The sequence below is a fragment of the Littorina saxatilis genome, linkage group LG10, assembly GCF_037325665.1.
Source record: "Littorina saxatilis isolate snail1 linkage group LG10, US_GU_Lsax_2.0, whole genome shotgun sequence".
NCBI lineage: Eukaryota > Metazoa > Mollusca > Gastropoda > Littorinimorpha > Littorinidae > Littorina > Littorina saxatilis.
In genome coordinates this window covers 20,137,730-20,152,018 of record NC_090254.1, presented here as the reverse complement: position 1 = coordinate 20,152,018, position 14,289 = coordinate 20,137,730, and the positions used below count along the sequence as shown (strand labels likewise).

The 14,289-nt window shown below is 42.7% G+C and overlaps 1 protein-coding gene across 4 annotated transcripts in view; it reads left to right on the top strand.

Moving 5' to 3' along the window:
* LOC138978375 (solute carrier family 2, facilitated glucose transporter member 1-like) overlaps positions 1-14,289 on the top strand; it is a 139,756-nt gene that overhangs the window by 58,293 nt on the left and 67,174 nt on the right. For 3 of the 4 annotated variants that reach the window (XM_070351099.1, XM_070351098.1, XM_070351100.1), the window contains one exon: positions 12,904-13,017. In XM_070351099.1, coding sequence (XP_070207200.1) covers positions 13,009-13,017 — 9 coding nt within the window. In that variant the 5' untranslated portion in view covers positions 12,904-13,008. Of the gene's footprint in view, positions 1-7,249; positions 7,581-12,903; positions 13,018-14,289 lie in introns of those variants that run through there. The other variant, XM_070351097.1, reaches the window with a different exon arrangement.

Here is a 14,289-nt window from a genome sequence, read left to right as displayed (position 1 = left end):
CGAGAAGGAATGTATCTTTAAAGGGTAGGCACACATCCGGAGGTTACAGAGAACTTGCGGAGAAGGCGGGAAAACAGGTGTGAACCTGTAAGAAGTATTTAAAGTACATATCTGTTCTGGAAGATAGAACAGGATACAGCATGACACGGTTTAAATTTTCCTTAACCAGGAAGACATGCAGTTTCTCGGATTTGTTTAATTTATTGTTTATACTTTTGTGTGTGTGTCTATTGAGTTTAGTTTGTTAGTTAGTCAGCTAGTCAGTCAGTCATGATACTTTCTTTTTCTTGTCGTTCACTGTTAGATCGTCAGTCCGGACTGCAGGGCGAAACGTCCTCTCTGGGGCCGTATAGCTTCTTTTGTTACGCTGTCTCCTCTGGCCAGATGGTGTCCCTCAGAGCACTGTGGTATGGACAAGACTACAGGATGTGCTCTGCTGTCTGATTCTTGCCACACGGACATAAGGGGGAGGGAACCAGCTTCAGCTTTGTGGCCATATGATGAAAATGAAAAAAATGAAAGTCATGATACGAAAACTTCACTGCAGAAGAATAATTGCACCCGGAACGCACTTTGTTGGATTTTTAAAATCTTTTTATTTTGTATTGCTCGTTTGTTAACACCCGTGAAGTTAGTCAGTTAGTTTCTTCCTTGCGTACTTATATGACGGTTCTTGCTTTTCTTATTCTCTAAACCATATTCACTGGTGAGAGAGAAGGGACTAATTATTATCACACTAGATACGGAAATGAAATTTTTTTTTTTAAGAATTGTTGACTGGCTGAATTTGATTCAGTAACTGTCAAGTATGATGATGAGTTCATGTTTTAAGTAGAACTATTTGAGACTTTAGAAGATGAACCGATGAGAGAGAGAGACACACACACACACACACACACACACACACCGGCACACACACACACACACACACACACACACACACACACACACACCGGCACACACACACACACACACACCCACACATGTCAGACAGACAGACAGACAGAAAGACGGACAGAGACGGACAACTGAACAGAAAAACTGAGACAAGAAAACTGTTCGGCAAATATAAATTTGAACTCGCACCTTCTTCAGTCAGAGTCAATCCGTGCTGGAAAAGAATACCCCCACTGTCTAACTTTACCGGGAAAGACTGGGGAAGTTAAAAGTGGGTGTGTCAACACTTTGTTTACACTACTACTGCGTGAATGCGGACACAATGTCAAGGCAATAATAGAACAAAAGGACCAGTCAGTAACTTTAGTGCCTGCAGTGCCAACACGGATAAACGAAGTCTATCCGGGCCGTTTCCTGCTTCGGGTCAGTCTTTTCCGTTGCTTAGTAAGTTGCAATAATAGCGAAGTCCGATTACATTAGACCCCCCCCCCCCCCCCCCCCTTTACTTAGGCCCTTTGCCCCCAGCGGAGCATAGGCCATTGACGACATTAATTTTCTCCATCGCACCCTGTTCTGGGCTGTTCTTTCCGCTTCTGTCCAGCTGTTGCCTTGGGGCGGGGACGTAGCTCAGTCGGTAGCGCGCTGGCTTTGTAGCCATGCAGTTGGTCGCTATCAGCGTGGGTTCGATCCCCACGTTCGGCGAGAGATTTATTTCTCGGAGTCAACTTTGTGCAGACTCTCTTCGGTGTCCGAGCACCCCCGTGTGCACACATGCGCACGAAAAAGATCCCACGTTCACTGCGAAAGTCTCAGGGCTTGGAAAACTCGAAGACACGCATGCATCATCTCTCGTCTCCGATTATCATGATCGTATTTCGATACTTTGACGAGACAAACCCAATCTGTCGAAGAAGACAGCCACAGCGGGCTTGTTCGAATCAAAGTATCACACCATATCTTCAACGTATTACCAATACCTGTCCCAATATAGACCAGTTGGTCTAAGAGGACGTTAAACCCTAATAGTCAGTCAGTCAGCTGTTGCCCTGCCTCTTCAGTTATGCCTCTGTGTCCCGCCTCCAGCGGATTTTCGGCCTCCCTCTCTTTCTTTTCTCCTGCGGGTTCCAAGTGAGAGCCTGGCGGGAGATGCCCCACCCCCACCCTTTAAATATCTCCAAAACTCTGGAAAAAAATCAGTTCTTAAAAGGATGGAGTCTTTAAATAATGAGAAAGTTATAGAGAAAAAGCAGGGTTTTGCTAAAGTTGAAGTCACACATCGGGGGAGAGGGGGGGGGGGGTCTGAAAAGGCGGATTCCACTGTACTTCCTGGACGGTAGTCTTAAAGTCCGTGATTCGATTCAGAACCGAAGAAATAAGTGATTGTGACTGAGTCTGTCAACGAGACATTCAGTCCATTTTAGATTCAAGCAAGCATGCAAGCATGTCAGCTAATCAATCACATTTTCGGAAGCATTCAGTCAATCAATTTATTGGTTACTGACAGAAAATCTATCTGGCTACCCGTCCGCTCGTCAATTTTCCCGTCCACTTCTGTGGCATCAGTAATTTCTCGACAATTAAGGCCACTTTTACTTTCAAAGGTAGAACCTCTATCTATCGATGAACAATAAGAAGACAATTCCAACACGGATTTGAACATTCTGTGTTTATATGCACTGTCGTTTTCCGTGTAAACGAATTGGCTTGCCCTCTCTGACGGGGCCAGGGTTTTACATGGGACATGGCCATCACTGAACTTGGACATATACCAAAATTCATCAGCGCCTGTATGTTGGTTTTTTTTGGCGCAGAGTGGGGATTCTTTCATGAATCAATTCCCTACCTGCCACTGATGCCAATCTGGGAAATAAATTGGTTTATAAAGTCTCACTCGGCACAGCAAGCAGGCTGTGGATTTTTTGGTGTGAGGTCGAGGGCACTGACATTGTCACCAAGTGTCCGGAATTTCCTACAGGCTGCATTTTTGTTCGAAAAGCTCTAGCTACTCAAATTGCCGTGTTTAAAATCAAGGGGATAAAGATTCTCCAATGACTGCAGACCAGTCAGACGTTTACCACGGGCTGTATTCAGATTTAAAATGGATAACTTGACTCTACCTTGACAGTTCAGGTCAGTAGAAACGCCGAATTCGGTGTTACAATCTTGCGCCGTCTCAGCTCAGCACAGACCACAGAACTTATATTAGGTATGCAGTGCCTTGGCATTGCATTTCTACTTAATTTTTATGTTGTTGTATACAGCAGGCAAACACTTTGAAGTGCCGAACACTTGTTGCCATTTCACAGTAAAAATGACAGTGTAAAACGCAATCAGTCTCGTGTACGACTTCTGTCTTATGTGTGGTGCATGTTAAATGTCTAAAAGCACCGTCTTTTAAATAATCGTCGTGGTTGACAAGGACGTTAAACCTCAAAAGATCGATTGATTGCTTGTCGTGTAGCATTTCAAAAGTAGGCACACACAAAATGATGATTGAACACACTAACAAAGAGAAAAACTAATGGTCACAGATCTATCGATGCGGCTGAAGTTATACATCAGCAAATCCTTACTACCGGTAAATTAGTGAGTAAATGCACCTGCTTTTATTCACACAGTACGTAAACGTCAGGTCATCAACGTAAACAGAGACAAGGCACACCGTGAGACCAAACTGCGCAATGCGTGTGTGTGTCGCTCGCCGCGATCGCTGGTCAGTCTCAGCATTAACAAGATGGCGGCCGGCCGAGCTAACCAGAACGCGTTTTTCGATCGCGCTAAGAGGGCTTGTCCCTTCTGTCTAATATAAGTTCTGTGGCACAGATTACAGTCAGGGCACCATTGCGTAACCACTCTCAATGACTGGCATCTGTTCTTCTGCATTGATAGACTGCAGAACATATTTACACGTTGGCGTTGATCTCAGCTTCCCAAAGAGCGAACAGTATGTGGACTTTTCTGCCTTTCCTCCGCAGACTGGCTGCATGGCAGCTCCAGGTGCAGGCGGCGTACGTTCTGTCCATTGTATCGAGCAACAGGCGTTGCATCATATCACTATAGGACACTTGTACTGTACTTTGGGTTTTTCCCCGGTGCAGGGCCGTTCACATGGCAGACTTTTTAGCCGACTTAGCCACGACAACTCGGAAGCGAATTCAAACCGAAAAAATTTGGGGAAAAGTTGGTTGAAAGTCTGCCATGTGAACGGCGCTTTAGACAAACACGGTGGAGACATTCATTATGTGAATCTTTCCCGCGCGCAGTTCTTTTCAACGGGTTCAAGGTGTCGTACACTTTACAAAATAATACGTAAGAAACAGAAAGCAATGGTTACTCCGAAAAATTTACTGCTTTGTAAAAGAGAAATTTTCTCAGCGTTTTGGATTTATGTTATAATTTATGAAGTCTTATATCGCGCGCGTATCTCCAGACTCGGACTCAAGGCGCAGGGATTTAAAGGAAAATGAGTCGTACAACACACTTTTGACTCAGGTGCTTAAAAACCGTCCGCATAGGAAAATATTCTGATTTTTACATGTTGATTTTGTGTGTGACTATAAAGCTTGGTCAAATCTATGTACATACCAAAAGGGTTTTCAAAAATTACGAAAGCTGAACAAGTTCTTTTAATTTGCTTACAACTCTGCATCATGTACTGTGAGCAGTTTCCGTAAGTTCTTGAATTCCTAGACACCTTGGCGCTGGACCGTTGTGCATTTGGAGGCTGGCCGAATTGTTGCAAGTCAGAAAGGCAGAATGTGTTGTTGTTGTTGTTGTTGTTGTTGTTGTTGTTGTTGTTGTTGTTGTTGTTGTTGTTGTTGTTGTTGTTGTTGTAAGTTTGCTTAAGTTTATGACACTGATTAAATTAAAACTTTTAAATGTTCCTTTTTCTCATACGCTTTCACATTTCATCCTGCATTGTTTGAACACAATGATGCTCTTGGTATAATTCGGTGCAACACATACTTGTCCTAGCATCCCGGCGTAACGTTGGTTCCAACATCCGACTGTTCTCGCCATCGTGACTCAAAAGGTTGGGATGCGTTTCTTTGCGTCACACGGCCAGAGTGCGGCAGTGTCCGTAAACAGGCTGATGGTGTACGTGATGCAACACACGCATTACTTATTGTTGGTCATTTTAGCTGAACACAATGCTTTTATTTCGCAGAATTAATTAATTATTGATTGTTTGATGGCTTGGTTTCCGCAGGAAGACTGTCTTGCGTCCCACTCCCTGTATCTGTTCGTCTCTGTCTCCGTGTCTCTGCCTCTGTCTATATGTGTCTGTCTGTCTGTCTGTCTGTCTGTCTGTCTGTCTGTCTCTCTCTCTCTCTCTCTCTCTCTCTCTCTCTCTCTCTCTTTTAACCCCAGCCAACCCCTTTTGAAATGAACCTTTGTGTTTATTCAATAAAATGTCAAAGCGACTCTCTCTCTCTTTCTCTTTCTTTCTCTTTCTCTCTCTCTCTCTCTCTCTCTCTCTCTCTCTCTCTCTCTCTCTCTCTCTCTCTCTCTCTCTCTCTCTCTCTCTCTCTCTCTCTCTCATTTAACAGGTTCTCTGTAATGTATGTTCACATCGCGTCCCGAAGTTCACACTCGGAGGTGTGTCTATCTTCCTATGTTGTCTTCTATACACTGACTTTATTTTTAACATCCATTCATCGTACTGCCTCTTTGAAATATACAAATAGTCTAAGAAAGAACAAGTCGCGTAAGGCGAAAATACAATATTTAGTCAAGTAGCTGTCGAACTCACAGAATGAAACTGAACGCAATGCCATTTTTCAGCAAGACCGTATACTCGTAGCATCGTCAGTCCACCGCTCATGGCAAAGGCAGTGAAATTGACAAGAAGAGCGGGGTAGTACAAGCGCTAAGAAGGATAGCACGCTTTTCTGTACCTCTCTTTGTTTTAACTTTCTGAGCGTGTTTTTAATCCAAACATATCATATCTATATGTTTTTGGAATCAGGAACCGACAAGGAATAAGATGAAAGTGTTTTTAAATTGATTTGGACAATTAATTTTGATAATAATTTTTATATATTTAATTTTCAGAGCTTGTTTTAATCCGAATATAACATATTTATATGTTTTTGGAATCAGCAAATGATGGAGAATAAGATGAACGTAAATTTGGATCGTTTTATAAATTTTTATTTTTTTTTACAATTTTCAGATTTTTAATGACCAAAGTCATTAATTAATTTTTAAGCCACCAAGCTGAAATGCAATACCGAAGTCCGGGCTTCGTCGAAGATTACTTGACCAAAATTTCAACCAATTTGGTTGAAAAATGAGGGCGTGACAGTGCCGCCTCAACTTTCACGAAAAGCCGGATATGACGTCATCAAAGACATTTATCAAAAAAATGAAAAAAAGTATGGGGATTTCATACCCAGGAACTCTCATGTCAAATTTCATAAAGATCGGTCCAGTAGTTTAGTCTGAATCGCTCTACACACACACACACACACACACACACACACACACGCACATACACCACGACCCTCGTTTCGATTCCCCCTCGATGTTAAAATATTTAGTCAAAACTTGACTAAATATAAAAAGGATCATCTATGACTACGAAGAAGATGAACACTCTTTGACCTCTTCTTCTTCTGCGTTCATGGGCTGAAACTCCCACATTCACTCGTGTTTTGCACGAGAGGATTTTTACGTGTATGACCGTTTTTACCCCGCCATTTACGCAGCCATACGCCGCTTTCGGAGGAAGCATGCTGTGTATTTTTCGTGTTTCTATAACCCACCGAACTCTGACATGGATTACAGGATCTTTTCCGTGCGCACTTGGTCTCATGCTTGTGTGTACACACGAAGGGGGATGAGGCACTGGCAGGTCGGAAGATAAGTTGACCTGGGAGATCGGACAAATCTCCACCCTACCCACCAGGCGGCAGCGGCCGGGATTCGAACCCACGACCTTCCGATTAGGAGGCCGGCGTCTTACCACTAGGCCACTGCGCCCGTCGCTCTTTGACGGACTGCAAAAAGTTCCACCTGTGATCCTAGTGGGGGCGAAAAGGTGGTTGTTGCAGTATGGACCAACCTATTTATAATTCGTGCATGTTTACGTGACTGACGCAGTGCAACGCAGGCGGCTGCATCGGACATACGGAGATAGATACAATCAGTCACAACAACGACTCATTTATGAATGAGGCCTACTTTACGTAAGTTCTTCATTGTTTTGTGATATGTGCGTGTTCGCCATGAGAATGAACCACAGCGATCACATTCACAGGTCTATACGGCTGTCGTCTTTGGGGGGTGTCCTGCTCCGGGCTATAAATAGTTCTAGTTCCGGGTTTCCAGTTGTATATAACACATCGTTGCAATCCACGCTAAAGATTACTATAGGACTCAGAAGTTCCGCTTGCTCATTGAAACCGCGGCCCGGCGACAACGTGTGACTAACTGAAGTATTGTCAACATTTAAGAAAAACTGCCTGAATAACTTGATACGAGAGATTCTGTGATTGTATACTTTTTCTATTGACTATTTTGAAGCGTGTCTGGCTTTCCCGAGTTTCAGGCCATTAAAGTATTCAAAGAGTGGATACTTAGGGTGTAAGTGTATTTGTGGACAGTGGTGTCTATTACACATTAGAAGTGAGTTGAAGAATCCTGGTGGCTGAGTTTGTGATTGGATATCAATTGAAGTGGTAAGTGAAGTTTCCCCGAACTGATTCTTTATCTATTGTTTCTGTTTTCCTTCTATTCGTCCTGTGTGTGTGTATGTGTGTGTGTGTGTGTGTGTGTGTGTGTGTGTGTGTGTGTGTGTGTGTGTGTGTGTGTGTATGTGTGTGTGTGTGTGTGCGTGCGTGCGTGCGTGCGTGCGTGCGTGCGTGCGTGCGTGCCAACAGGTAAATATTTCTATTTTTCAGTTTTGTTCAACGGTAAATTACAATTAATTAAATATCCACAGCCGAAATTAAATCATGCCGCCAAAACCTCATGATCACTCGACGATAGGCGAAAGTCCCTGTGGGTCTGTTAGCAATGGGCTCAACGTTCATGAACAACAACAGGTTCGGGGAAAACCCTTGAAACCGTTCGCTGCATATGATTTCCCCCTGCAGTCCATTTTTCCCCTCAGGAAGAGCCAACAATAATAATCGTGAGGGGCTGTTTCGTCCCTATTCAGTTGAATATTATTTCAAACTGCGTCCTGTTTGTTGAAAGGCGTCGGTGTTCTCCCCCTTTTCACATTTAGTCAAGTTTTGACTAAATGTTTTAACGTAGAGGGGGGAATCGAGGCGAGGGTCGTGGTGTATGTGAGTGCGTGTGTGTGTGTGTGTGTCTGTCTGTGTGTGTGTGTGTGTAGAGCGATTCAGACTAAAATACTGGACCGATCTTTATAAAATTTGACATGAGAGTTCCTGGGTATGAAATCCCCATACTTTTTTTCATTTTTTTGATAAATGTCTTTGATGACGTCATATCCGGCTTTTCGTGAAAGTTGAGGCGGTACAGAAAAGCGTGCTATCCTTCTTAGCGCAACTACTACCCCGCTCTTCTTGTCAATTTCACTGCCTTTGCCATGAGCGGTGGACTGACGATGCTACGAGTATACGGTCTTGCTGAAAAATGGCATTGCGTTCAGTTTCATTCTGTGAGTTCGACAGCTACTTGACTAAATGTTGTATTTTCGCCTTACGCGACTTGTTACATTTAGTCAAGTTTTGACTAAATGTATTAACGTAGAGGGGGGAATCGAGACGAGGGTCATATGGTGTATGTGTGTCTGTGTGTGTGTGTAGAGCGATTCAGACTAAACTACTGGACCGATCTTTATGAAATTTGACATGAGAGTTCCTGGGTATGAAATCCCCGAACGTTTTTTTCATTTTTTTGATAAATGTCTTTGATGACGTCATATCCGGCTTTTCGTGAAAGTTGAGGCGGCACTGTCACGCCCTTATTTTTCAACCAAATTGGTTGAAATTTTGGTCAAGTAATCTTCGACAAAGCCCGGACTTCGGTATTGCATTTCAGCTTGGTGGCTTAAAAATTAATTAATGACTTTGGTCATTAAAAATCTGAAAATTGTAAAAAAAGAAAAGTTTTATAAAACGATCCAAATTTACGTTCATCTTATTCTCCATCATTTGCTGATTCCAAAAACATATAAATATGTTATATTTGGATTAAAAACAAGCTCTGAAAATTAAAAATATAAAAATTATGATCAAAATTAAATTGTCCAAATCAATTTAAAAATACTTTCATCTTATTCCTTGTCGGTTCCTGATTCCAAAAACATATAGATATGCTATGTTTGGATTAAAAACACGCTCAGAAAGTTAAAACGAAGAGAGGTACAGAAAAGCGTGCTATCCTTCTCAGCGCAACTACTACCCCGCTCTTCTTGTCAATTTCACTGCCTTTGCCGTGAGCGGTGGACTGACGATGCTACGAGTATACGGTCTTGCTGCGTTGCATTGCGTTCAGTTTCATTCTGTGAGTTCGACAGCTACTTGACTACATGTTGTATTTTCGCCTTACGCGACTTGTTTTTTGTTTTTGTTTTTTTAAGGGAAATATGCACTCCGCGTGTGTAATTATTCCTCTCCCTCTTTTATTCCCGTCTCGTCGTTAAGAATTTCACAGAAAAAGGAACTTAGGAGTGCAGATAAGACAGGTGAAAGGAGTGGGACACATGTAGGCCGCATTACCTGTCGCAGCTTGAGGCAGCTCCTGCGCGGCACATGACTGGGTGTGTGAACTGAAGTTAATTGTTGGAATTTACTACACCGGGGTGGCCCACCTCGATCTCTCTGAATGAAAACGAGTTGAGGGAGAAGTCATGAATGAATAGATTTCTACTCACTAATTTACGTGTATAGTCATTGCACGTTTTTGAAACAGTGCAGTGTCTTTATCATTAAACGCCAATCCTTTTTCAATTAAATGTTTTTTTTTCCCGTTCTTCACGTCAGAATACATTTTATACCTGTTGCTTTTGGATTGCACTTTCATGTTTTGCTTTTTTTAACGCAGCATCTATTCCGTGCAGTGCAAAGTAATTATAGATCTATCTATTTATGCTCGACTGGCCCTCATATATAGATGCAGCAAAGGTTTAGTAGGCCCAGCTATGCTTCTTTTAGGCGTGTCGGTAGCGTCGCCGTAAAGACACGCCATTGCATTGATTCTTTTGAGATTGGAAAATTAAAAATAAAAATCGTAGAAGCCGACGATCGCCAGTGGTGACTGGAAGAAATTGAAGTAAACAAAGCCGAGTACTATAAGCAGAAACAGAAACGCCTAGGTTTGGGAAGATGCTTTCAATGATCTGAAAAATTAGGCTGAGCTCGAGCTGACAGTTCATCATGCATACTGAATAGATACAATCCTGAGTTGTAATTGATTTTGAGCAATAACATACACACACAAATGACGCACAAGTGTACGCGACTGTCACAATGTTTGAATTTGTATGTCATTCAATCCTTTTCCCAACTAAATTAATATCAGTTTAGCTTTCACGTCAAATATAAACCGAAAAACAGAATGAAAACAACACAGTTCGTATGCCTATGGAGTGATGAATTGTGATGAATGCTAATCAGTTAGCATAATTATATTGCGCGCAGTTTGGTGTGAATTCTCTCGGCCCAATTGGTATAATTAACTTAATTAACTTAATCAAAATGGGTGTGGGTGTTCCGGCTGTGCTAAGCCTGCTTGCATGGAAGTGAGACATTTCAATTTCAAGTCAGCCGAGTACATGCCGGTAAGGGTTAACACTTGATTAGTTCTGGGTGTGGTGCGTAATGAAGGACCGGCTTTATTACGAGAGAGAGACCGGCACGGTTGGCCTAGTGGTAAGGCGTCCGCCCCGTGATCGGGAGGTCGTGGGTTCGAACCCCGGCCGGGTCATACCTAAGACTTTAAAATTGGCAATCTAGTGGCTGCTCCGCCTGGCGTCTGGCATTATGGGGTTAGTGCTAGGACTGGTTGGTCCGGTGTCAGAATAATGTGACTGGGTGAGACATGAAGCCTGTGCTGCGACTTCTGTCTTGTGTGTGGCGCACGTTATATTTCAAAGCAGCACCGCCCTGATATGGCCCTTCGTGGTCGGCTGGGCGTTAAGCAAACAAACAAGCAAACCGTTTCGAAAAGAGAGAGAGAGAGAGAGAGAGAGAGAGAGAGAGAGAGAGAGAGACAGACAGACAGACAGACAGACAGACAGACAGGGAGAGACAGACAGAGAGACAGAGAGACAGACAGACAGACACAGAGACAGACAGACACAGAGACAGAGAGAGACAGACAGACAGAGAAACAGAGACAGACTAGACAGACAGACAGACAGACAGACAGACAGAGAGAAGGAGAGTGAGAGCTAGTTAGTGGTTTTTTTCTTACAAGAGGGAGTTGGGGGGGGGGGAGTCAGTTCCAGAGACAAATTAAGACATCCCCACACTGGCATCACCGTGACCGCTCAGAATAATGAAATCGTGACATCACTCTGGTGACTGTGACAAGCCGAATAATGAAGATTAAACCTAAGCTTGCACAGTCACACAAAAAATAAATGGTGGACACACTATGACGAAATGTCTGGGATCGACTGCACCACCACTGACCACCACCACAGCCACTGATAACAACACTGATTTGCCCTGATGGGTACGGACAAAACGGACAAAAAATGATTATTATGACACCGGCTGAATCAGCTCTTAAAGTTTCTTTGGGTTTTGTTTTACAGTCACACGGGCAGGGAACTGTTCCGCCCATTTTGGTTGGGATCAATCATGATGTTCCGGTTGGGATCAGTCGCTATTTTTTTTAATTGTTCTTGTTTGGATCAGTCTCTATTTTCAGTGGTTCTGGAACAACTGAAAAATAGCCGGACTGATCCTAACCGGAACATGGTCGATCCCAACCAAAAGGGGACGGAACAGTTCCCCACCCGTGACGGTCAGTGTGTCGCAGGATTAACATTTCGGAGTAACTTGAAGTTCAGCGCGTGCGATTCTGAGTGTATACCGATTTTAGTCTTAATCTGTTGAACAAAAACTGAAACACCGTCTTGCGAAAAATCTGTACTTGTGAATAAATCAAAGCTCTCAGTCTGAGTATGTGTCCCTACATCAATTTGTTTTTCTTGCTCTGATCGATTAATCTATCATGTATGCATACTTCTGATTAGATTTTGTTGTTGTTGTTGTGTTTTATTTTTTGTGTGTGTTTTTGTTGTTGTTTGTTGCTGTTGTTTTTTCCTTCTTAATTTGGATTTAATTTTTTATTAAACTGATTCAGTGATTGACAGTTTTTGCATCATTATTGTGTGTGCCATGTTGACTGCAGGTTTTCCGCTTTGAAGACACCACCATAAGCAGTAGGCTTGTTCTTCTCATTTTAGGATAATGTTAATTTCATGAACATGGAAAACAGAAATCAAACATTGTTTAAACCAATTCAAAACTATGGTAACAGCGCCTTTAAAGACAAAGTTACTGATGGTCTTATGCCTGTGTCATCATTACAACATGAGGTACAATAATAGTGACTGAAAATGAATGTTGTAACCTCGAATGACGAAAGCACGGGGCAGTTTACTGTGAATCTTAGCCAGTGCATTACAGTTACCATAGCAACACTGCCAATGATTGCATACAGTACTACGTACGTTCTGTTGGCGGTGGTGCCAGACTGATCAAAGCGCCTGAGCCTGGGTTGCGTGCAAACTGAATCAACACACTGACTGAGGGGCCGCTCGGCAACATTGCAGGCCTGATTTTCTGTGACACACATTCTGCTGTCCGTTCATTTTGACTGAACGCCCCAGAACACAGGGGGAACCTAACTGCAGCAAAGATCTTCTAAGGGTAGCCTGGAAGATCTTTGACTGCAGGAATACTGTACCAATTGTTCCGTACTCAGTCACTCAGTGTAGTATGGCATATGCTCCCGCCCCCCCTCTTAAAAGTAGACGCGTCCGCCAGTTCTGATTGGTTAGTTCTCTTGTTGCAGACATAGCAGACGCGAGCACAGCGGGAAGTGTTTCTCCTTGGAAGGACCTCGTGGCGACTGTAATTCCTACACATCAACAAAAACAACCTAACTATACTCTTCAGGATGGGCGAGGTAAGTGAATTTTGCTTATTTGTGCATTGACAACATGTCAGCGTTTGATCAGCGATCGTTTTACCGGTAACATCAAAATCCGATCAAGGCACACTCAGACGAGAATGAACGAAGCACTCAAACAGGAAGACCTATCGGCGCGAAGCTACTGGACACACCTGTCATTGAATCGACCTTTGAACATTAAATATCAACACAAACACCACAGAACTTGATGTTTTCATCCTAATCTGATACCGCTCTCGGATGTTCTGGACTCTAGGTTTTGTTTGTTAACACTGTTAAAGTTTAACGGTTTGGTCTAATTTCGTTCCGGTGCGCTTTCCGTGGTTTGTTTTGAAATGAGAAACCCTCGTGGTGTTAGCATAAGTGATGATGCAACGTAAATGAAGGAATGGAGCACGACTACCGTTTCGCTTGCTACCGGTTCGACAAAAGTTGCTTGTTTTGATTGTCGTGTTGGGGCAGTCACACCGCAGTAGACCACTTTGTCTGAAAAGGGAGAGTTAGGTAATGTTATGCGGTAGGTATCGTTCACTGGACCAACACTATCAAACCGCCTGTGGTCTGACTACATGATTAGATTAGAACGGCTTGGGGATTAGGAATAATCTTAGGAGGAGAGGGGGGGGGGGGTAGATTAGAACGGCTTGGGGATTAGGAAATAATCTTAGGAGGAGAGGAGGGGGGGGGGGGGGTGTGGTTATTGCTTGATCAGTTGATGCTAAGCTTTTCTTTTGATCTTCTTCAAATAAATAAATGATTAAAAATAAAATATGAAATAAAACAAAGGGTATAACTAAAGCAGTGTATAAATATAATGCATGACATTGACAAGGGTTGTGTTAAAGAAGTGGTTTATACTTCTTCAGTATTTCATTTAATGCATTTTCCTCAAAACTTACTACTTAGATATGAAATGGAAAGAAAAGATATGAAATGGAAAGAAAATAGAGGACGGGTGTCAGAAAAGCGTGTCCTTTGGCTTTACACATGAACATACAGTGATACACATGATGTATGCAGTAACACAAACTTCTGCACATACATGATCTGCATGTGTGGTTGCATGCAGAGTGCATTACTATACATATATATATATCAAGATTAGACACACTCACAAAGTTTGTTGTTTCCGGTACCCTGACCAACCCTTACATTTTTGTCCCAACTGAAGAACTTTTTTTTTACTTCAGAATATTTTCTTTTTATAATAATGACATTTTAATTGCGGCAGACTTTGCAAGGAAAGTTACTCTTCTGTAACATCCA